Source organism: Salvia splendens, chromosome 22, assembly GCF_004379255.2.
Source record: "Salvia splendens isolate huo1 chromosome 22, SspV2, whole genome shotgun sequence".
In the NCBI taxonomy this organism is placed as follows: domain Eukaryota; kingdom Viridiplantae; phylum Streptophyta; class Magnoliopsida; order Lamiales; family Lamiaceae; genus Salvia; species Salvia splendens.
Genome location: NC_056053.1, coordinates 20,788,604 through 20,813,185, shown reverse-complemented (window position 1 = coordinate 20,813,185; position 24,582 = coordinate 20,788,604). Strand labels below are relative to the sequence as shown.

General features: G+C 36.6%; 3 protein-coding genes across 4 annotated transcripts; 1 reads left to right on the top strand and 2 right to left on the bottom strand.

Moving 5' to 3' along the window:
* Positions 1–2,064: 2,064 nt before the first annotated feature.
* Positions 2,065–5,855, bottom strand: LOC121787774 (protein SAR DEFICIENT 1). Of its 2 annotated transcripts, none has more exons than XM_042186612.1 (8): positions 5,623–5,855; positions 5,480–5,555; positions 5,189–5,389; positions 4,601–4,943; positions 3,598–3,758; positions 3,328–3,525; positions 2,960–3,044; positions 2,065–2,416 (listed from the first exon to the last, which is right to left on the bottom strand). In XM_042186612.1, exons 1-8 carry the CDS (start codon positions 5,700–5,702, stop codon positions 2,211–2,213), a joined length of 1,350 nt encoding a protein of 449 aa, XP_042042546.1. In that variant the 5' UTR covers positions 5,703–5,855; the 3' UTR covers positions 2,065–2,210. The 2 variants fall into 2 exon arrangements, with proteins under 2 accessions (XP_042042546.1, XP_042042547.1); XM_042186613.1 differs by having other exon boundaries at positions 3,328–3,522.
* A 5,048-nt stretch (positions 5,856–10,903) lies between these two features.
* On the bottom strand, positions 10,904–14,145 carry LOC121785934 (AP-3 complex subunit delta-like). Its single transcript, XM_042184419.1, has one exon. The coding sequence runs from the start codon at positions 13,863–13,865 to the stop codon at positions 11,109–11,111; it is 2,757 nt and encodes a 918-aa protein (XP_042040353.1). The 5' UTR covers positions 13,866–14,145; the 3' UTR covers positions 10,904–11,108.
* A 4,289-nt stretch (positions 14,146–18,434) lies between these two features.
* On the top strand, positions 18,435–24,191 carry LOC121786336 (kinesin-like protein NACK1). The gene is made up of 15 exons (XM_042184953.1): positions 18,435–18,524; positions 19,355–19,768; positions 19,872–19,961; positions 20,048–20,148; positions 20,400–20,516; positions 20,607–20,688; positions 20,770–20,837; positions 20,936–20,995; positions 21,093–21,217; positions 21,455–21,653; positions 21,771–21,881; positions 21,968–22,057; positions 22,178–23,110; positions 23,202–23,530; positions 23,626–24,191. Exons 2-15 carry the CDS (start codon positions 19,522–19,524, stop codon positions 23,966–23,968), a joined length of 2,895 nt encoding a protein of 964 aa, XP_042040887.1. The 5' UTR covers positions 18,435–18,524; positions 19,355–19,521; the 3' UTR covers positions 23,969–24,191.
* The last annotated feature ends 391 nt before the right edge of the window (positions 24,192–24,582 follow it).

Here is a 24,582-nt window from a genome sequence, read left to right as displayed (position 1 = left end):
ATTGGAGGAGTCATTAAATTGTGTTGTACTACATGTTTGTCGCTCTGAATTCTCATTTCTTGACAAGCTCAAGGTTCTGCCTGATTGCAGATTTGCAGGCATGCCTTCAGCATCCACAGCATTGAAACATGGCTGCTGTCGAATACGACTTGCCCTCTATTTTCGAAGCCTAATTCAAAAGGTTACTTCTGCAATTTCACTGACACTGATAAATCGTGTACAGACATAAGCAAGAAAGATAAGTAAACATCCTTCTTTCATCGATCTAAAATGAGAAAACAGATCAGTGATGAGAATAATGTGTATCCTAGTCTAATCTGAAGCAAAAGAAAGAAAAAAAGTGAAAAAAGATGAGAGGAGAAAAAGCTTTAATCAAAGCATTCAAATTTTAAATAGTAATTTTCCATTTGAAGGTAGATGGTCAGTTACATATGTTGTGAAGGCATGCAATGGCAATCCATAGTTGTAAAAAGTCTCATAACAGATTAATAAGTAATCGAATGGAAGTGAAAAGACAGCATAAATGTGAACAAGCGTTTGGACAGCCAGATGAGAATCTGAGAGAAATGAAGTTAGCAGCAACATTGATGGTAGGAGATGTTATTCTATAGGTGCTTTTCAATATGTTGTTGGTGACACCAGCCTTAAAGTGGCGTTGCCTTGTTGCAGTGGCGTTGCAACGAGGGCTAAAGCGTGATTTGGCAGCGAGGAAGCAGATGTGAAAAATAATGGTGATAGCTCTGTATCTAAGATTTGGCTATGGTCCAAGAAAGACAAGTTCCATTTTTTGGCAATAGCCAATAGGCATGCCAATTCACAAATTAGGATTGTAATTTTGTAGGATATAAATATCATTGGAGTAATTTGTAAATAATTAATAATGATGGATAGAAATTATATGTGTTTATATTTATTCTATTACTATTTCAAATTGATTATTACTTTATATTTTAATAATTTATAAAAAGTTTAATTCTACAAAATTCGACTTAAAAAATAATCTATTTTTTTTTTGGTATGGACATCTCCAGATCTGCAAGAAAATTCGGAGTATTTTTTTGGTGCTTATACATGAATTTAAAAAATGTTTGCAGCTTCCTAACTGTAACTTTCTTCAGTCACATTATACTATATTTTAATTTGACATAAAAAGTACTACTCCCCTTAGCCACTCAAAATTAGTCACATTTCATTTTCTGCACTCATTTTGAAAAATTAATAATAAATAGTTAAAATGGATATATGGTAAAGTAAGAGGGAGAATAATATAGAGAAGACTCTCGTCTACGTTATTATCTTTCTTATTTGACCCTCTCTCCACTTTAGGTATTTATTACTCCATCCGTTCATGAAATGTTGTTCAGTTTTACCATTTGGTCCGTCCGTGAAAAGTTGTCCACTTTGCTTTTTTCTAATCTTGGTAAATGGTCCCCACTTTCCACTAACTCTTTACACTCACATTTTATTATAAAACTAATATATAAATGTGGGACCCTCATTCCACCAACTTTTTCTACCTACTTTTCTATCAATTTCTTAAAACCCGTGTCAAGTCAAATTTGGACAATATTTTGCGGACGGAGGGAGTATTATTTTTCTAAAACGAGTATAGAAAATGAAATGTGATAAATTTTCAGGGATGAAGGGAGTAGTTAGTAGTGTGGGTGTGCTGCAATCACTCAAACAATCCTTTTATATTTCAAAAACCCTATAAAATATAAGTGACATCCAAATCGTTATAAAAAATAATAATGATACATAGGCAGTATATAATAGTATAACATACATTAAAATAGAGGTAGCCTAAAATTAAATTAGTCATAGAAATAGGGTGAGATAATTAATTATAGATACAATGCAATTTTAACCTTATGGAGACATATCAAGATACATTTCCACGGGTCAAACTTTCAAGAAAAAAATAATCGAACAAGAAATAAATGATTAGACACGACATTTAATTACAAGTAAACACCGACCCCATAATATAATCATAAACCCATGAAACAAAAGTACTAAGAAACAAAAGTGCAAAGAAAATGGACAATTTTCGACGCATTCCAATTAACTAAACAAAATAAGTGTCAATATATACATCAATATCTATACATACATAATACCAAGAAATGAATATCCCAAATACTGATTTTGTGAAATAACAAAAAAGCTTAGAGCATATATTTACAATAACTTATTACATGTTGAACTAATTAGGGAATATCCCCTTCGGAAGAAGACTCTGAGAAAAACCTAACCCCAGCTTTGGATGTACAAGAATTAATGGTGTTATTATTCACTAATCCCCATTGATTATCCGAGTAATCTCCATCAACAGCACCACTGCTCTGCATTAAACTACTCTCACTAAAATATGATACTAATTGCTGCTCATTTCCATACTGCTCCACCATTTCACCTGTACACCACAAATTCATCCATCATTATTAATTAATTAATCAAATAAAAAAAATCAATTATAGAGTCGTCGTCAAAAGTGAGGTTATAATTCAATAACTTAATGAATTTAAATTACAATCTGAGTCAAGCAGTCGTGGCACTTTTCTTTTACAACACGGCCAAGTTGACATGAAGTCAACTTGATTTTCGTAAGAATCAATTAATATTAATACATTTATTTAAAAATAAAAGAAGTAGGAACACGTCAATACGTAAAATAAATACATCTGGCCCATGAATCTACGCAACGCGAAAATAAATAAATGAATGTCTGTTGCTATTTGACTCGAAACTATACCTATAAAAAGTTATTGACTGTTGAATAAGTCCAATGTTTGATTCAACATTATTAATCAAAATTTAATTTGAAAGAGAAGTGTTTCATTTATTAATAATATCCATCTAGCACCTAATCCCTTAAAAGAGGCTACAAAAGTTTTAAATTAATTAAAATAAAGAGTTAAAAAAATAATTGAATGATTAAAATGAAATAGGATTGTACCTTGGGTTAAAAGTGGGATACCATCCAATTCCTCTAAGGAATTCCATTTTGCATATGCATCTTTCACCAAGCTTTCAATATAAGCCTGCATCACACCCATATATAATAAAGCAAATCAATATAATGCAAATCAAAATATGCCAATGAGAGTGTCCCCTTTGCGCGCGCGCATAGTTAATAGTGCTAATTAAACGCGTAAGATGCGCACCCAACAATCTCCTTTTATAATTGGTAATGATCGAGTAAAAATATTGTGAATTGCAGTGATTAAGATTGTGAGATCATAAGTTTCACAAAGGCAAGATGTATAATACGTATGTAAATAAGATCAGATCGTTGTCGAAAATAGATAGTCGTATAATGTATACCATTTGCATCGTCTTGAAGTCGGACTGGTGGTAGACGTTGCCATTGAACTCAGCCTGGATGAGTTGACAAATAGGATTGAAAATGAGAGTATAGTCGTTGCCATGACATCTATACACTTTGGTGCCCATCACACAATTCTTAGCATGCTTAAGAGTCGCATTCCACATTTTCTCCGACATCCCATTTCCAAGTATCTGCTAATTACAACAATATTGTCGTTATTTTAAGTTAATATTCTTCAAAAAAATATGTACTACTAATATATATACCTTTTTAAGTTTGGGAGAATCAACAATGTATAGCTTGAGAAAATCTTGAACGGTGTTGATTCCATTAGACGAGAGTTTCTGATGGAAAGCTCCCGATTTTCCGATCTTCTCAAGGCGCCACACTTCGTCGTCTAGTGCAGGAGGGTGGTGCTTCTTGTACACTACAACACCATTGCAAAACAAATTAATTCACTATTTTTCACTCAAAATGCTATGAGGTTGTTTAATTTGTTGGTTCAGTAATTGAGTTTGACTGAGAAACTGATCTTAATTAAATCAATTCCCAAGTTGGTTTGATTCTACTTGAATGATTGAACATCTTAGATTAACTTAATCACTTCCTTTTGTGGGCGCCGCCAACTAACTTGTCGTAAAATTTATTTCCACCTAATTCTGAATTTAAAATTTATTGCCACATGTGAAACGTAACGAAAACCTTCCCTTAATATTGTAATAAGATTAGTTATTTAGGTCAATCTGTAAGTGTCTCAAGTGTCGAAAGAATGTTTCCTCATCATCAAGTAGAACACTATATATAATAATATAAATATTTTCAAAAACATTTACTCTAAGATACTCCACTTATTTATGTGCATACCACGAAGACTCGGCAGTTTTCTTGGGACAGGATACTTCATTTTTCCTAGAATATATCTTGCATTTCATTTAAATAAGTATTTTTTTTATTTTCTTATTTTAATAAAATAAATTCGTTTTGAGTATTACTAATATTCCATATTCAAATCTTACTATCTGAATCTAATCTAATTTCCTGATTTAAATTACTATTATCCATTATAATTATATCCACAACAACCCTAAGTTAAAAGGTTATAATCCCTACCCTTCTACTAATCACTTATAATTAATAAAGTGTGATTAAGAAGTGATAAATATTCTATATGCAAATATCATTACTATTAATAAGTACTTATCATAGAATTAAGCAACATTTAGCTAGAAATATAGTACTATTATGATTTATGTAGAGAGAGAAACTCACACTCCCCACGGTGGTCCTTAACGACGAAGGGTTCGGTGACAGCCTCTTGTATGACTTGCGGCTGAGCTTGGCCGTGCTGCGCCACCACCCTAGCCGCGAGCCGGAACTTCCTGCTCCGAATCCAGCTCGAATTGTCGGTGAATTCCACATCTCCGACGAAGCAAACCCCATCCCTCATCGTGATGCTCAGCTGATCCCCGGCCAGCAGCGGCCTCTTCCCGGCCCTCTCCCTCACGATGCTCGATGAAAACTCGTCGCTGCTCCACGCGTCTTTCCCGGCGTGGAAGTCCCCGTCCACGACCAAGATCTCCACCTTGATCGGGTACGCGAGACAAGTGGAGATCTGTTTTCGAATAAAATAAAAAATTAAATATAATAATATCCCGAGTTGATGTAAAAAGAAAACATAAATCAATTTTAAGATAGGAACTATTGTTGGGTTGCAAACTCACGCCAGACCAAGAAAAACAAATTGGTATTAGTTTGAGGAAGTGACTAGAAACAAATTTATGCGGGCTTGATTCAAAATAGATAATATCAAATTAACGTGCAGTCCACAATACTAACAACTAAGGATTTCTAACGGACCTTGTTGTGATCGGTGAGCACGATCTGGAGGGGACCGCCGTCGTTGTCGACGATCTTGGTGCCGGTGAAGATGGGGAGGTTGAGCCTCTTGACGAAGGCGAGGCGAAGGGCCGGGGCGTGGCGGATCATTTTGAGCGAGGGAGAGCGCTGGATTGGGCCCATGCAACGCCGCTTCAGCCCATTTTCCACTTCCTCACTCACCTATAAATAATAAATGTAAGTCTTTGAAGTTTTTACATAACTTAAATTAATTGAAGATTATATAATTATATAAAAATATAAATGTTTTACCACTCTACGAAGCATTGGCTCCAAAGATGAGCAGAAGTTCTCAAAGAAATTCACCATAACGACTTCTTTTATGACACTGCAAAGAAGCAAAATCAGAGATGTTCATTCACAATAGAAACACAAGCACGAACACGAAATCTTACGAAGCAAAAGACGGCCTAGTTTTTATCCGTTTCTGGTTAGGTTGATCCTCATCGCCGCCGAAAAACCGTTTAGCTGCCATTTTTGGTAAGGGTTTTTTCTGATTGAAGATCTTCCTATTTTTAAAATTAATTTAGTTCTTTATATATAGATATTAATATCTTATTTATAGATCTAGCGAGAGAGAGAGAGAGGTTAGATGGAGAAGGAAATGAGATGGTTTGAATTTGGAGAAAAAGAGAGGTGGAAAGGATTCCTTATATAGAAAATGAAAGACAAGTAAAGTAGGAAGCACGTAAGAAATTTCATGGAAAGATGTAAGAAGCAACGCGGTAAGAGAGTTGTTTCATACAGTGATGTAATGGTTTTGACGTCAACTATGTGTTAATATATGTAAGTCAATTTATATTACTTTTAAACGACATATATTCGTTTAATCTTGTTTTCATGTAATGAAATTATTCTATAAAAGAGATTAGAGTGAATTGTTTTTCTCATCCCATAACATATTTTTGACTTCGTCGTAGGACTAATTACTACTCCATTTTTAATATTGACTTTGTCGTAGGACTAATTACTACCCCATTTTTAATATATACTCCTAGTACATAATTTCAGCATTTTATAGTTTTTGTCTTTATCTAAATACATGAACTTTGAAATATTTTGATTTCCCATCTATCAGAACAATTTCGATCAAATTAAAGTAGTCATGACACACATGACATATATATTACAATCTATTGATAAAATGTGGCTTGGCAATATCACTTGTAAGTTGAGTTTTTTTTTGGCATGAAATTAAAGTCTAACATGCCAAATACTAATAGTCACTCTTGTTGTGGTCACCAGTTTTAAGAAAAGTAAACACTAGTAGGATGAAAAGGTTAGTTGAATATGCGTCCCCCATTTTTTTTATTGGTTTTATAATAAAATGTGAGTGAAGTGAAGTAGTGGAATGTGAGACCTACTTATTATTTATGGTAAAAAGTGAAAATGTGACTTTTATTGTGGGATGAACCGAAATGACAAAATATGACTCTTAGGGCTCGTTTGGTTGCACTGACAGGGTTATATGAGATAGTCTCCTCACATTGATTTTACATGATAGTGTGGTAAGATATGTATCCCACTTCGATGTTTGGTTGTACCGACAGCAACCCCATGATAGCTTATACTCCCTCCGTCCCGTGCTACTCGCACGTTTGCTTTTCGGCTCGTCACAAAGTCCTTACACTATTTATAATTTAAGTTAGAATTAATGCATTTAATTAATATATTAGTTTAAGTTAAGAGCTCTTTTATTAAGTGATGTCTCATTACACCTAAAATTCTTTTTTAATTACACAAAAAAATCAATCCCAAATTTACGGCCTAAAATGAAAAGTGCGAGTAGCATGGGACGGAGGGAGTATTATGTTTGGTTTGGACTGTAGAAACTGCTGATACAAAAATACATGGACAAATTTGTCCTTCTAAGATTATTGTAGTGACATTTTTATCCTTGCAAACCCTATTTCTAATTTTGGCACAGCAGAATCGCCCGCCTGCTGTCTATTGATTAATAATGATAGTTTCAGTGGGTAAAATAATAGGTTCAGTGATAAAATGATATTTTTGTTTAATAATGATAGTTTTAGATTTTTGGATGATAAAATGATATTTTTGCATCATAAAATGATACTTTGACGGGATAAAATGATAGTTTCAAATGATAAAATGATACTTTTGTTTAATAATGATAATTTTAGATTTTTGGATGATAAAATGATACTTTTGCATCATAAATGATACTTTGACGGGATAAAATGATAGTTTCAAATGATAAAATGATACTTTTGTTTAATAATGATAGTTTTAGATTTTTGGATGATAAAATGATACTTTTGCATCATAAAATGATACTTTGACGGGATAAAATGATAGTTTCAAATGATAAAATGATACTTTTGTTTAATAATGATAGTTTTAGATTTTTGGATGATAAAATGATACTTTTGCATCATAAAATGATACTTTGACGGGATAAATGATAGTTTCAAATGATAAAATGATACTTTTGTTTAATAATGATAGTTTTAGATTTTTGGATGATAAAATGATACTTTTGCATCATAAAATGATACTTTGACGGGATAAAATGATAGTTTCAAATGATGAAATGATACTTTTGTTTAATAATGATAGTTTTAGATTTTTGGATGATAAAATGATACTTTTGCATCATAAAATGATACTTTGACGGGATAAAATGATAGTTTCAAATGATAAAATGATACTTTTGTTTAATAATGATAGTTTTAGATTTTTGGATGATAAAATGATACTTATGCATCATAAAATGATACTTTGACGGGATAAAATGATAGTTTCAAATGATAAAATGATACTTTTGTTAATAATGATAGTTTTAGATTTTTGGATGATAAAATGATACTTTTGCATCATAAAATGATACTTTGACGGGATACAATGATAGTTTCAAATGATAAAATTATACTTTTGTTTAACAATGATAGTTTTAGATTTTTGGATGATAAAATGATACTTTTGCATCATAAAATGATACTTTGACGGGATAAAATGATAGTTTCAAATGATAAAATGATATTTTTGTTTAATAATGATACTATACGAGTTTTCTTGTGGTGTGATAGAACACATAGGAACATGGCAACTTGTTCTTCAACAGTGACAAATTTTTGATCAATTAACCCTGCACAATCACGGAGTATACGGCATAGTCGGCCAAATGTGTTTCTATCCATCCGTAAATTATCAACGCAAGACCGATCTATGAGACGGACAAGCCTATCTAACTGCTTGACATGAGCAGGAATTGAATCGAGCATTCGGGTTGGATCCTCTTTGGACCAACGTTTGCGCTTGCGAGTATTTGGTCCAATTAGAGTGATTATGAGAGATATCAGCGACAAATTAATTTGAAGATTACTTAATAACTCCTCAAGTAAAATCAAAACGGTTGTCATCTCATCACGCCTCCTTCCAACCTGAGTTGCACAGACAAACAGTTGGACGCAAATCCAATTACTCTAACTAAGACAATCAAACAGACTCACAAACATCAGTTCCACGAAATTCAGGTCAGCAAATACTCTGTGCAAATGCAGCAACACGAATGTGCTATTTCCAATTGAAACCAATGCAACACCCACTCAATTTAGTACTAAACAAAGTCAAATCCTTCATTCACAATGTGATAAACACAAATGTAGACAAAAGCCCATACAACCAAGACAATTGTACAAAGCTCTTAGTAGAGATCGAAACTAGACTGATTATAACTAAGCCCTCAGAGTATTCAAAAAGGATTCATAACTAGTTAAAATGAGAAGGCTTTCAAGAGTAATTGGATCCAATAATCCATTTGCATAATAAGCCACCATGCCTCATTAATGATTCAGTCATAGGTTAATCAAGATTTACCATATAATACAACTTTGAAGAATGAGAGAGACATGAAATCTCCAAAATGCAGTTCAAGCATACTGATTATGTAGATAAGGGGAATGAGAGAGAGATGGAGATGTTCAAGAACAAATTATCAGCATCTAAATCAAGATGTTTTGATGGAAAAGTAGAACAAGCAAATTACCTTGCTATCTTTTTTCTAATATTTCAAATCCAGAAATGAGTACTTATGCTGTTACTATAACGGGCCCAGAACATATTTCATTAACTAGATGTTTCTGTCTTGATTAAGTAATTAGCGTATTAATTTATTCAAGTAGTAGATGTTAGTACTCACAAGCACTAATTTGACTCAGATGTGCATCCCATTAACTAATCTAACAACCATTTCAGCTGAATTTTCCATTAGAACTACAAATCTTGCCAAGCTGCACACGGATTGCAAATTGAGAAATGCAAATCTGGGAGGAAGTATATTTTAGCAAGCCCTACATACAAATTGAGAAATGCAAATATGGAAGAAAGTCATATCAATCTAGAAAAGTATGTAATTCCCAAGCACACATGCACAAACATTTGAAACACAATCCAAATCGGCGATGAAGACGAATTAAATTTTCAAGCATCCATGTAATTGTTGTGTAGTTGGGAATTTAGTGTACCTTGCGAGATTCCTCTTCATTAGCCATGGGTAATCGCTTCAAAATCGAGCCCAGGTTACGATATCACCAAATGTGGTCGACGAATCTGCAAATCATTCACAGATTACCTAAAACGATGATTACCAAACGCGCTAACAAAATTTCATACAAAATTGAATGCAAACCCTAAAATCGATGGCCGACCTCTCTTTGAGGAGCTGGGGCTTGAAACGGTGGAGTGAAGGGGTATAATTGTGACTTGGCCGAATTTCACCAAACGGGCTTCGCGAGATTGAGCAATATCGGAGGGGAGGACCTGGACAGTGTTATAGGTGAAATGCCGGTAGCAATCTTAAATTTCATCCGGATCTTGATTGGTTTACCGGGTCGCGAGATAGTATATCAGTACAACCAAACGGCTGATATACCTCCGATAGGCGGCCCTATCAAGGCCTATCAGTACAACCAAACGACCCCTTATTGTGGACGGAGGGAGTATATAATATTCAAAAATAATTTCAGATAAAAAATTAAAAAATATAAAAAATTTATGTATCAACATGCATATAATCCTTTTATTAATCGAATTTATTTATTTTATGGTTGCAACTGGAAATCGAAACATAAACCCATCGCTCTAGTGAAGCATACTGGTATATCATAATCTACACGGTATTTATACAACTATTCTTTATGAGTAAGAGTGTTGTACTCTGATGATAGCCATCCATGTCAAAACTAATCAAAATTGCATACTAGTAATCATTTTTTATAAGAAGGAGAGAAATAAATAAATATTGGTATGACTAATATATGCGCGTTAAGAAAATGGTACTTGTGAGTTGTGACACTGACCTATAGTTTTCGCGTAGATGTTTGTATTTATAAGAATATAAATCAAACCACAATAAAATAGTAAAACTGTAATTGTTATTTTTTTTGTTTTACGTAACACCTCTGTATTTATGTCATTGATTTCGGACGTTTGTTTTAATAAGCGGTAGACGCATGTAATTATTACTATTATTATTGAAATATAATTAGTTTCGGAATAAGTGTCTATGGTTAAAAAATTGCTACAAAACGTAATTTGAAATGATTGTGACTCAATAGAATGTTTTGCAGAAATCGAAAGTGAAGTGAAATTAAAAATATCGTCATTTAACTCCATACAAATTGGTGTTTGATCTCTAAGCATGGACAAGAGGGGTTAAATTGTTAAACCAACATTCAAGTCCTCACTCTCATTCATCCAAACAAATCAGCAACCAAATCTACAAATCCAAGCAATTCTATACATTGTGACGTAAATCAAAAGAATTAATTTACTACAAATCTACAACCAAATCCCAGTATGGGAAAAAACAAAGATGTTAATTACAACTGTGCTCAACATTTTGGAGTGGAAGACCTTGCTATAAAAGAAAATCAGGAATCACTGGTGCTTGAGCTTCCAATGCTTTATCTGCTCTGTGCCGCGACCTGTGCTTACCATGCGCCGTGCTATCACTTTTCTGCTTGTCTTTGTGATCATGATCTTTATCCTTTGCTGAGCTTTGATGTCTCCTCTCTTTACCATGACCATGGTGTTTGCTACCAGCTTTACTGTGCTCAGATTGATCAATTTTAGCTATGCCAGCACTTGACTCATCAGTCACCCTTCTTGATTTTGGCGGTTTTCTTCTTGATGACGATGAAGTAGTGGCTTCATCGCCTAGAAGCACTTTATTGACAGCACCCGATATTAGATCTGCCTTGATCCCAGTTCTATCTGTCGTGACATTAGTTACTTCCCCATCATCAAACTTCACAACCACTGGCCTAGGCTTGGATTGACTAGGCTTTTTCCCAGTGATGAGCGATTTCTCTGTTAACTTCACAAGATCTTCAGCCTCATCGGCAACCTTATCTTTGGGGTCATGAGCAGGCGGGTAGTCATTGGACGTCGCCATTGTATTTCCTAGAGCAAGGTAATACAAACCATGCCTCTTCCTATGCTCTGCAAGTAACGATGTTGATTCAGATGATGGTTCGGACTCTTCCTTACCCTGGGAATCTGCATTACTAGAGGCTTCCGTGTATTGAGGTCTGACGAGAGAAAATGATGTTAATAATGGCAATTTAACATCACCGCATATTTCTTCCAAATCGTCAAGATTTTCCTTGAGCCCCAATCCATCGGGTATAGGTACCCTCTCTTGAGCATTAACTGAGACCGGACCAAGATCTTCTGAACATGAATCAAAAATCATCTTCACTGTTTCAGAAGCTGTCAGTTCTCCCTTAGCCTGATCTCCTTCACCATTGTCGAGAGAACCAAGGAGCATTGGTTTTATCAATTTAATCAATCCAAGGACATTGGTCGATCTCTCCAGCACTTCTAATTCATTACTTCCAGCTAAAGGTCCCAAATTAATTTCAGCAAGATTGACTAGAGCCAGGATGGATTCTTGAGTAAGATGATCTATTACTGAAGAAGTTGATAATGGCTGGCCATTGGTAACAATCATATTTTGATCATCCAATTCAACATCAGATACTAATTCTGAATCTATCAATGTGGAGGGAAGTGAAGAATCATCTCCGTTCAACCTGAGATACGAGTACATACAGAACATCAACACCTTAAATGCGGAGTGTATATAGACAGCTCGCACAGATGGACTAAGGAGACTAGTCCGTGGCTGTAACAGTGCTTCCATGATCTCAAACGGGTTTCTTGAAAGCATAATGTACTCTCCTGAAACCCAGGCCGCAGCAGCAAGCACTGCATGCATAAACGGATTGCCAAGTAATGCAGGATCAATCACCAGGTCACGAGTAACGTGAACAAGCTGAGATCTAGCATCTTTAACCCTCATGCCAATATCAATAAGTTGGGTTGCAATTTCATCCCCTTTTTGACAATGTGGTACCCTTGCCATTTCTCCAAGAAACAACACATACCAATCGAAATAAAAAATCACTTCGTAATAATTCCTACCACAAGTCAATAAGATGAATCCCAGAATCTCATTACAGAACTCTGGGTCAGACTTCAGAGAATGGCTGATCAAGATCCTACAAATTTCCATCACATTATCCTCAGAGACGATACACATGACAAGCCTCAAGGCCTCAAGCCTAATATTTATATCAGAATCACTCAAGGATTTCACCACTAAATCCTTGTTCTCAACTACTGCCGAAATATTCTTCTGTGCAACTATAGAAAGCGCTTGCAAGCCTAGATACTTAAGATTTGGATCATCTTCTAAAAGAAACTCCCGCACCTTACCCACTGCTAGCTTCACAGCTGAATCATGCTCACTCATACTAGTCAAGATCGTCCTCACACACTCAAACACCAACGACTTAGCTCCCATCGTGCTCATGATCTCACAGATAGGCTCCACCACTCGCTTACCCAACCTCGGCTCCAGAGGAGCCAATTTCGCAAATATTTTCAGCACTTTGATCAGAACCCAATTATTCTTACAGTCCACCAAAATCTTGTAAAATTCAGGCGCCAACGGCAAATATGATCTAGGCTCATTTTCAGTGAGCTCAGAAAACAACCCTACAACCGCGGACAAAATCCCCAAATCCAAGTTCTCGAGATTTTCCACAACTCTCTTAAAACAAACACGCACTGAATCAGGATACTGTTTGAAAACCCCCAAAACAGTGGCGATCGCTTTCTTTCTCACAGTAATTTTACTACTACTAAGCAGAGTAAAAAGCTCGGGCGTCAAATCACGCGCCAAATCGGGGTTACAAATGGAGGAGAGAGTGGAGAGGGCGAGACTCACAGCGTGGGCGTTGGGCGAGGAGAGATCCTTGCGCAGATGGTGAGTGAGGAGGAGGATGACATCGGTGGTGGCGGGGTTGAAGGAGAGGGCGGCGGAGAGGTAGGCTGTGCGCTTGTGGGAGTGGGAGGCGGAGGAGGAGAGCTCGACGGAGTGGAAGGCGGCCCACGACATGTCGTGGCCGTGGAGGGAGTGGAGGTAGGTGAGTTTCTGGAGGGCGAGAAATTTTGTTTGCGGGTCGGTGGATTTGATCTCGAGGCGGATCTCTTCGATGGCTTTGGCGATGAAGGCGGGTTCGGTGCCCGGCGGGGTGAGGCGGAGGGCTTTGATTAGGTCGTCGATGGAGCGCTGGAAGAGGGAGTCCATCAGTGAAGGACCTTTCATTGGATCGATTTTGCGATTCAGCAATTCGATTTGTGTGAATTCATGCGGTGGGGGGTGAATGAACTTTGTGAAATTTAGGAGAGAGAAAATGGTGAGGAGAGAGAGGAAGAAGAAGAAGTTGATTTTGGCCGCGGAGGGGCGGAGGCCGGCTGACTGTGCAGTGCACGTGCTGATCTTCTTGTAGATTTAATTTTAACTTTTATTAGAAGTAATTAACAGTAATACTATGATTATCTCTAGTTTATTCCCAAACAATTTTATAATTTTCAAAATTAACGAATAAACTGTATAATTAATTTTATAAGACTACTTTTTGGTGAATTGATGGTGAGGTGGAGGCCAAATTTTCCAACATAAACATATCGTATGTTCTTTGAATCATAGAGTTGAAACGATGCCATTCCATTATTTTAATTAATTTTGGTATAATTTTATTTTTAAATTTATATTATTGATGTCTGAATTTTAGGCAAAGTTGCAACTTCGACTCGTGACTCAGGTTCACAACTCCCAAATTGTGATTAAGGGAATTAATATGTAAATTAAAGCTCGCATTAATGTGTAAAAATGTTCACAATTTTAAATAGTACTGTAGTAGTAGTTTTTTTAATATTATAATTATACTAACTAGCACAAACAAATACTCCATAACTATAAGCGAATAATTGTACTCCTACAAATTTCTTAGACGAATCAAATATTCCCGTGATAAAATGCAAACTCATATATTGTACAACTTAAAACTATGATTTGAACCATTAAAAAATATCAATAGATGACAAAATAGTAGCAACAAAAAATGTCAACACAATATCAACACAACATCAACGACACTGTGTTGACATTTCTGTTACTACTATTTTGTCATCTGTTGACATTTTCTAACGGTTCAAATCATAGTTTAGAGTTTGTACAATATTTAGAATTTGCATTTGATCAAGTTTCTATTCCCTAAACTCCTAAATATAAATCCCCGATGATTCAAACTAAACTCAAATTATCATTGGGAAACACAGAACAAGTTTCACTCTTCTAATTCTATAGGATTAGAATTTTTTTATTATGTGTTTCAGTTAACCTTTTTTTGCTCTAAATGGTTTCATCTTTAAAATGAGCTATCATTAGGCCATCCGTAACGCTGGCTCTTATTTGTCTCTTAACCGTCTCATCTATTAACTATTCATGGGCCCTACTATACTTTTCACTCAATCTCTTAATTAAGAGACAACACCTGCAACCATCTATCTCTTATCCGTCTCTTAACCATCTCATCCCATAACTATTCATTCAATTTAATTTTTTATTTTTATTTCCAACAAATTCAATTAATAAAAACACACTTCATTAAATAAAATAAAATTACGACTTAAAATCCTTAAAAAATACATAATTAAATTCGTAGTAAAATAAATAAAAAAAAGACATAATTTAAAATACAAATTTATAGAAATTATAAAAACTACTCCGCCGACGAATCATCCCCCGAAGGCGGTGGCGGTGCACCGAATGGAGGCGGAATACCAAGTTGTCCCGCCAGATACACAATGCCGGCATGATGGGCTTGATATTGGGCGGACGTCATCCGGGAAGTGTCCGCCATCGTGGCGGTGAAGTACATGGACATTAGGGAGGAGGGCGGCCCTTGGGAACCCGCCTGGCTTGATTCGTCTCTGCCTCTCCTCCCTCTAGCCGCCTTGGTCCCTTGCTGCCGACGGCGCACACGGGAGGACCCCCTGCATCGTCTGTCATGCCCTCAACCTCCTGCGAGGCAACCTCTTGTGCGGCCCTGCCTGAACCGCCCCCACTAGACGAGTATTGACCACCCGCCGTGTGCTTCGTGCGTTTCGAGGTCGAGCCTATGCTGGACTGGACACTGCCGGCCCACCTTTCGATATCTTTGACGGCCTCCCAAACATCGACATGTTTGAATTCTTTGCCGTTGTCGTCGAAATAGACTCGCAAAGCCGATCTCAGAATGTCGGCTCCAGTGGCTCCGCTTTGGTAATGAGCCACTTCATTCTTGTAGATGCCGCGGAATTTTTTGATCTCTCTGTCGACTCGGTCAAAATGACTTCGGAGCATCTTCAATGTGCGGCGGCGGGATCCCTTCAGCTTAATCTCGTTATAGGCATCGGTGACCTTTTCCCAAAAATACTTCCGGGATTGTTGATTCCCGACGATGGGATCGTACGAGACGCTGATCCAGGCGTTGTACAGAGTCATCGTGTCCTTGCGGCTGTACGGATGATAGCCTCCATCCTCCTCCTCCTCCTCCTCCTCCTCCTCCTCGGCCGCCTCCTCATCTTCCTCCACGGCATCGAATGCCCTGTAGCTTCCACCGCCTCGTCCTCCTTCCGGATTGGGTTCATCCGGACAGTCCTCCCTAATTTGGGATAATCCCTGCGAATACCTCGGGGCGGAGGGACGAGCGTATACATCCACATCAAAATGGGGTGGTTGGTACCCCGCCGGTGTCGACGAACCGGAACTGGAACCGGAACTACCCAAGACATTGTACATGCCCCCTAGTCGCCAAACGCGTTGATGTCAAACCCGTCGGAGCCGCCAGAGTTTCCGTCGCCGGACATTTTGTGATGAAAATTGGAGAGGTTAGATGAAAATTGAAGAGGAAATGGAGATGATTTGGAAAGAATAGATGTGTGTTTGTGTGTATAATGAGGATGAAATAGGAGTATTTATAGAGTAAAAAAAAACGGTTGAAAACGGTAACATTACCGTTTGAATTTTTAATTTTTTTTTTATTAAATTCGAATTTTTTAAAAAACAATTTATTGCGTCGGCCTGACGAAGCCCACTAGCGGGCCGGCGAGTGGGCGTCACGCCTAGCGCCAGCGCGCGCCACGTCGCGCGGGCGCGTGGCGAGCTGGCGCGCCAGCAGTCTCGGTGGGACGGGCGTCTCGGCGAGATCGGGACGAGACGGGACGCTGCAACGCGTCTTGCTGTCGTCTCGTCTCGGAGGGACGAGATGCGAGACACCCGCGCGACGCGTTGCGGGTGCTCTTAGTAATACTATAACAATACGAGCTACTAGTATAGCAGCGCAGATCTCCACATTATTACTAGTGTTTAAATAATGGTATAAATTGTAAATAACTTGATGTATATGAATAATAAAATGAGCTAACTTTCCATAAATAGAAATGATCATATATTTATGGGATAGAACGAAAATGAAAAATATACATATTTTTATATTTTTAATAGAGCAGCAAGAACTTTATCACAATTATCATCAAAATTAAGGAAGTCCGTGATGAGTAGCGCACTTGCTATTCGCTAGCATAGTGTATAGTTTAACAAATTCAAATCAAACTTTTAATGTGTCTTTCACGATTCAGATCTAGAATTGACGATGATGTTTTGTCAAGATTTATGAATTAGAATGTTTTGAAAGTTACATGTATAGATACACATTACTACTATCATTTTGATTATAATTTCCGCAACACTATAGAAGTCTAAATATTTCTAAACCTTTTAATTTACATAAAAATGATATTCTACTCACACCGTAATAAATATTTAGGGTTTAGATGTTGCTATCTTCGTTCCATCCATTTGCTTAGTATTTTCTTTTTCCTTAGGTATTACCATTCCATTCCACATGAAAATAATCATTTATTCTATTTTGCTAAGAATGATCACTCCATTCAATTTAATTCTCTTTCCTTTTATTTTAAAATTTTTAAAAATATAAAATATATTATATTATAAGTATTTAAATTCAATATCACTCAATTTTATAGTTTATAAATTGTATAATAAAATTAAAATTTTAGAATTTTCAATTATTAAAAAAATCAACATACCTATATATTGCAAAAACACACACTATGCACACTATACACAATCCACACACATTACACGCACCAAACACACTACACATAATTTACATACGCTACACAATTCCATCCAAGCACGAGAATGGAATGAGTTCTCATCTCTATTCCATTCCATCATATCGAGGAACCCCTTATTGGAGCTAACTTTTATGGTATATGGAGTATCTGATAAGCATGTCTAGTTTAAAATCGTGAAAAAATTAAAAATAAATTAATATGAATTTTATATGGAGCTAACTTTTATGGTATATGGAGTACCTGATAAGCGTGTCTAGTTTAAAATCGTGAAAAAATTTAAAATATATTAATATGAATTTTATATGTTATTATTTGATAAATAATATTGAAATAAGATATAATGAACAAACGATTGAAATAAGGCAAAAATAAAAAATTATCAGCCTAAGCAGAGTGCAAGTTTTGAATGGAGATAGAACAAAGTTTATAACACAACTTAATGAACAAATATTCAAACCATTTGAAGATTCTAAAACTAAAATAAAACATTAAAAATAATCCATTAAAATGATTAAAGTCATTGGAAATGTCATTATTAATTTACGGCTACAATATTATTTAGAAATTGCTTGAAATTTTGATTTTCATAATTTACACAGCAAGACTTGAGATTTAAGAGAGCCGTTGCACATTTAAACTAGCCGTTGTGTGTTTTGAACTCAAAATCCTATCACCTCTCTTCTCTGAGTCTCTCTCTCTCCACTTTATCCTACCTGCCTCTTTCTCTCGCTCTCATTTAGCTTTCCATTTTGATTTGTTTATTTCTGGATAATCTCAGGTATGCGGACTTTATTTAGTTTAATTCCTCTATTTTTGTTAAATTCGCTGTGTTTTGGTAAGAATTTCATATGCGACTCCGCATCTACGGATCTGTGTGATTTTGCTTCGATTGAGTTGGGGCAATTTGCCAAAATTAACATGGACTTGGTTTTTGTTAAGTCTTTTATTTTTTGTAAGATATATGTATTCCCCTCTGGATCTATGATTGTGCTCTGATTCGGTCCGCATTCTTCTATTTGCGTTGATTTGATTGAGTTCGTAATATTTGGGCTTTCTGTAGCTTTCGTCTTAATCTTTCTAGTTAACAGTTACCGTTCCATGCTTGTCCACAAATTTCATCTTCTTGCTCAAAGATCTCAGTCTTCATACCATTTCTGCTCAATGAAAATCTCATCGTCTTACTCACAGCTTGCAGCTTGTTGCCTGAGATTCATTTCAGCATATCCAAATTTGCATCAACTTCTGAAATTACGATAAGCTGATTGATATGGATTTATACCATGAGATGCCGATTTTAGTTAGATGATGCTAATTACTTAATTTTATTTCAAATTGGAGCCGACCTGGGAAATAACTGGAAATAAGTGAACACTGGACTTTGTCAATAGGGAAAATCGTTTTGGGATTGTCTTTCACTGTTCAAATGTTTGTGGTCTATAAGCTTGGGGTTTCGGCTTCCTCTCCATGAATTTACTTTTTGACCGAGTGACTATGAATTGTTCACAAACTAAGTGGTTCATTTGTTGGTTCATTCCACTCCTTCACCTTATGAATATCAATATCCTTATTCCTTACGTTATGTCATTAACATGGCCTCCTAATATGCAGATTGTTGTGTGTGGATCTTTTCAATCAAGGTCTGTCAAGGACTACAGAGCAGCTTCAATACAACAATCTTTAACTTATACATTAAATTATAGAGCCTCTGGTGAGGGGGCCTTACGTCGTGCTTCAGGTGGTGCTCCATTAGAGTGTTAGAAATTTAATCGGATAAGATGACTGTTAGAACGCCAGGCACACCCGCCTCAAAAGTGGACAGGACACAAGCAGCCGCCACTCCAGGTGGAAACACAAATAGAGCAAGGGAAGAGAAATTTGTTGTAACTGTAAGATTAAGGCCTCTGAGCAAGAGGGAGCAATCATCTAAAGATCAGATAGCCTGGGAATGCATTGACGATCATACAATTGTGTACAATCCTAGTCCACAAGAACGTGCAGCTCTACCTGCATCTTTTTCATTTGGTAATTACTAACCAAACGTGGTATCATTCTTGCACAAGATTTTGGATGCCCTCTCTTGTTTTTTATAATTTAGTTGACAGCAACTACAACATGTTGTTCGCAGATAAAGTGTTCGGTCCTGATTGTTCGACTGAAAATGTCTATGAGGATGGAGTGAAAATGGTGGCATTATCTGCACTCAATGGAATCAATGGTAATTATTTTTCCTTATTAGATAGGAAAATTTATTTTCATAACTTTGCATATCTTAATTAATTTTCGCTTGATAAATTTCTGCAGCAACAATATTTGCATACGGACAAACTAGCAGTGGGAAAACTTATACGATGAGAGGAATCACGGAGAAGGCTGTTAATGATATTTACATGCATATAATTAATGTAAGTTTACACAACATTTTCTTTTAGCTATTTCATAACTGGTAGAATAATATATACTTTATCACATATTTGCCAAAAAAATTGGAGCTCGACACAAATTGGTTAGAAACTAAAAGAAGTTGAAAATTTCACCAAAGAACTAGTTTTGTAAGATAATTAATTGAAAAACTTATCCATCCAATTTTAATCTTTTTATGCTTGGCTAATTGTTCTAATGAGTATTCATGATTTTTACCTTTTGACTACTATAGACACCAGAAAGAGATTTCCGAATAAAGATATCTGGTCTTGAAATCTATAACGAGAATGTCAGGGACCTGCTGAACTCTGAATCTGGTCGAAGTCTGAAACTACTAGATGATCCAGAGGTAAAACTCTCTGCTGTTTTCACTATATTAAGTCCAAAGATTTCAAGTTCATACTTCCTCTATTGGTTCCTGATGTCAATTTATTTGCAGAAAGGGACAGTGGTTGAGAAATTGGTGGAAGAGACAGCAAAAGATGATCAACACTTAAGACATTTAATCCATGTCTGTGATGGTAAGAAAAAATTATCTCATCTATACAACTTTATGTGGATTAGATGAAGTACCTTACTTACGAATACTCTACTCCTTGCAGCTCAAAGACAAGTGGGTGAAACTGCACTAAATGATACCAGCTCCAGATCACACCAAATCATAAGATTGGTATGTTTGCTTTTGTCATATCTATTGAATTAGAACAAATAATTAGAAGGTACTACTATTATTTTTTCTTAACTGTATATCTTCTCACCTAAATGCAGACAATCGAAAGTACTCTTCGTGAAAGCTCAAATTGTGTTAGATCATATGTTGCCAGCCTGGTAAAAACCAAACATCAGATATTCCTTCTACTTTAATTACTCCACAAGTTTTATTAGCAAACTGCAAACCGTTTGATTTCTTTCTCTCATTCTGCAGAACTTTGTAGATCTAGCTGGCAGTGAAAGAACCTCACAAACAAACGCAGAGGGTATCAGGCTTAGGGAAGGGTGTCATATTAATTTAAGCTTGATGACCCTTACAACAGTAATCCGGAAGCTTAGGTCGGTGTTACCATCTGCTTTCCATCATTCTCCTAGTTACACTGCTTGAATAGTGATTAATGCGACTAATCCATTTCTGTGCTCATCTTGTTCAGTTGAAGTTTAATGCATGAAATAGAAGCATAAGCTAATAATATACTCCATAAAACTTGAACACCATTTATATGTGGAACTATGGATTTTTGCCGTAATTTACTTTTCCTAGCTTCTGATTTCTTTATTTTTTTTCACATCCAGTGTGGGAAAAAGAAGTGGTCACATACCCTACCGAGATTCAAAGCTCACACGAATCTTGCAGCATTCACTGGGAGGAAATGCTCGCACGGCCATCATATGTACATTGAGTCCAGCAACAAGTCATGCGGAACAATCTCGTAATACACTTTTATTCGCAACCAGGGCAAAGGAAGTGACAAACAATGCTCAAGTGAACATGGTATTTTCTATTATCATATGCATGTTATACAAGTAAACATAGTTGTGCAGATGCATTATAATTTCTCAGTGGCACAAAATCGTTCATTTATTTTACTTGTTTGAATCATTCCATCAGGTAATTTCGGACAAACAGCTTGTTAAGCATTTGCAAAAGGAAGTAGCGAGACTTGAAGCAGAGTTACGCACACCAGAACCATCCAATGAGAGAGACATAAAACTTATACAGGTTAGCTAACACTTATTGCTGTATTATAGTTCCAGTGTATGTCTACTACGTTAAAATTTTCATACTTAGTCAATCTGTTCGCTTAGATGGAGAAGGAGATGGAAGAATTGAGACGCCAAAGAGATCTGGCACAGTCTCAAGTAGAGGAGTTGCGTAGAAAACTTGAGGATGAAAAGGTCTGTATTTCTTCTCTCCATCTGCCCCTCCTCCCACACACACACACTAATCTCTGTTATATTGCATCAAAACAATTTTATTTACCTGGGGTCTCATTTTAACCCCTTTTTTGTGTGCAGAAATTAAGACCATCTGATTCACATAGCCCTTCTGTAAAGAAGTGTCTGTCGTTTTCTGGAACTTTATTACCCAAAATTGATGGAAAGGAAAGAGTACGCACTCTGGGAAGGCAGTCACTGAGGCAATCATCAACTGCTCCTTTCACGTTGATGCATGAGATCCGGAAACTTGAACATCTTCAGGAGCAGCTGGGTGAAGAGGCTACTCGAGCCCTTGATGTACTACAAAAGGAGGTTTCTTGTCATAGACTAGGCAACCAAGATGCAGCAGAGACTATAGCTAAGCTTCAAGCTGAGATAAGGGAAATGCGCTGCATTCAGCCTTCTGCTAAGGATGTAACTGAAGTTGAAAATGTCTTGCCCGTCAACAAGAGTATCAGTGCCAACCTGAAAGAAGAGATAACAAGACTTCATTCACAAGGAAGCACCATAGCTGATCTTGAGGAGAAACTAGAGAATGTCCAGAAGTCAATAGACAAATTAGTAATGTCTCTTCCAACTAAGAGAGATCAGCCATCTACTGATAATAGTCCGAAGACGAAGAATCCTGACAAAAGGAAGAAAATACTGCCGTTGGCTTCAAATAGTGGTTTGAACATGCAAAACCTCATAAAGTCTCCATGTTCTCCATTAACTGCTTCTGACCAAGTATTGAACCGAGATATTGAAAACAGACCTCCAGTTTCTGATGCTCTATCCAGTGAAACTCACTCAGTTTCTGATAAAGACACTCCCACCAAAAGTGAATGTGGAGATGCCTCGTCAAAGGAAAACACCCCATATAGACGTTCAAGTTCTGTCAATATGAGAAAAATGCAGAAAATGTTTCAAAATGCAGCAGAAGAGAATGTAAGGAGCATAAAAGCGTATGTCACTGAACTTAAAGAACGTGTAGCCAAGCTGCAATATCAGAAACAGCTTCTTGTGTGCCAGGTACATTAACTCTCCTTGGTTATCTGTAGTGGTCTACAGAAATAGTATCACATGTGCCCCCACCCTCACATTTGAATCTTTATCCCTTCAGGTGCTTGAATTGGAAGCAAACGAGGCAGCCGGATATAATTTGGAGGAATGTGAGGATATCCCTGAGATCGAGGAGGAACCACAAGCTCCATGGCATTTGGTTTTCAGAGAGCAGCAGCAGCAGATCATCGAGTTATGGGACATATGTCATGTCTCCATCATTCACCGCACCCAATTTTATCTGTTGTTCAAGGGTGACCCTGCCGATCAAATATACATGGAAGTGGAGCTCAGGCGCCTGACATGGCTGCAACAGCACCTCACTGAGATGGGAAACGCAAGTCCTGCCCCTCAGGCAGGAAACGAAGCCGTAGTCTCATTATCTTCAAGGTCTGATCTCTCTACAAAAAACATGTTCAGTTTTTTACTTCATTGGGTTATCATTTCCAGATGCCTAACTGTCATTGCAATCTGTGGTGGTTCAGTATCAGAGCTTTGAAGCGTGAGAGAGAGTTTCTTGCAAGGAGGATGAACACACGCATGACAGCTGAAGAAAGAGAAGCATTGTTCATAAAATGGGACGTGCCATTGGATGGGAAGCAAAGGAGGTTGCAGTTTGTGAACAAGTTGTGGACCGATCCCCACAACGAGATGCATATACAAGAGAGTGCAGCGATAGTGGAGAAGCTTGTAGGCGTTGGTGGAGGAGGAAATTTGACAAAGGAGATGGTTGAGCTCAATTTTGCACTTCCTAGTGATAGAAGGCAATGGCATATGGACTGGAACCAGATACTCAAACCGCCATCTTTTGTGAAGAATATTCTGTAAGTAAAGTTAATTTGATTACTTCATTTATTGTTTGCAGTTGCGGAGACTCCTATTTCTTGGAGTCTGTCTCTTAGTTTTGTTGGATGTGTATAAACGATGTGACTGCTGATTGTTTTGCTTCACTCACATTGTGATGCAATTTGTAAGAACTCAGCTGCTGCTCACATTGGCTATTTTGTTCCAATTTTAGCTTTTTCATATTGTATTATTTTGGCTTACCGGAGATTTGAAACACCATACAATTGTTGAATGCTTAACATCATTAAATAGAGAGGTAAAGAGATATAAGTAGGAGTATCAATTTACCTCTTCTTCATAAACTCCAATAGAAAGGGTATTTGAGAAGGTATTAATACCTTCTTCAATTTTAACAAGATGTATATTTACACCTCTTCTCCACACATAGGTGTATTATTTATACCTTCCTTCCTTGTTGAATGCTCTAAACATCATTAAATAGGGAGGTCATTTACCTCTTATTCAGAAAAACTTTCTCCACTAGAAAGTGTATTTGAAAAGGTATTATACCTTCTCCAAACAAAGATAATATGATAGTTGTATCATATTTACTTCTTCTTAATAAAAACTCATTTTCCAATAGGAAAGATATTTGA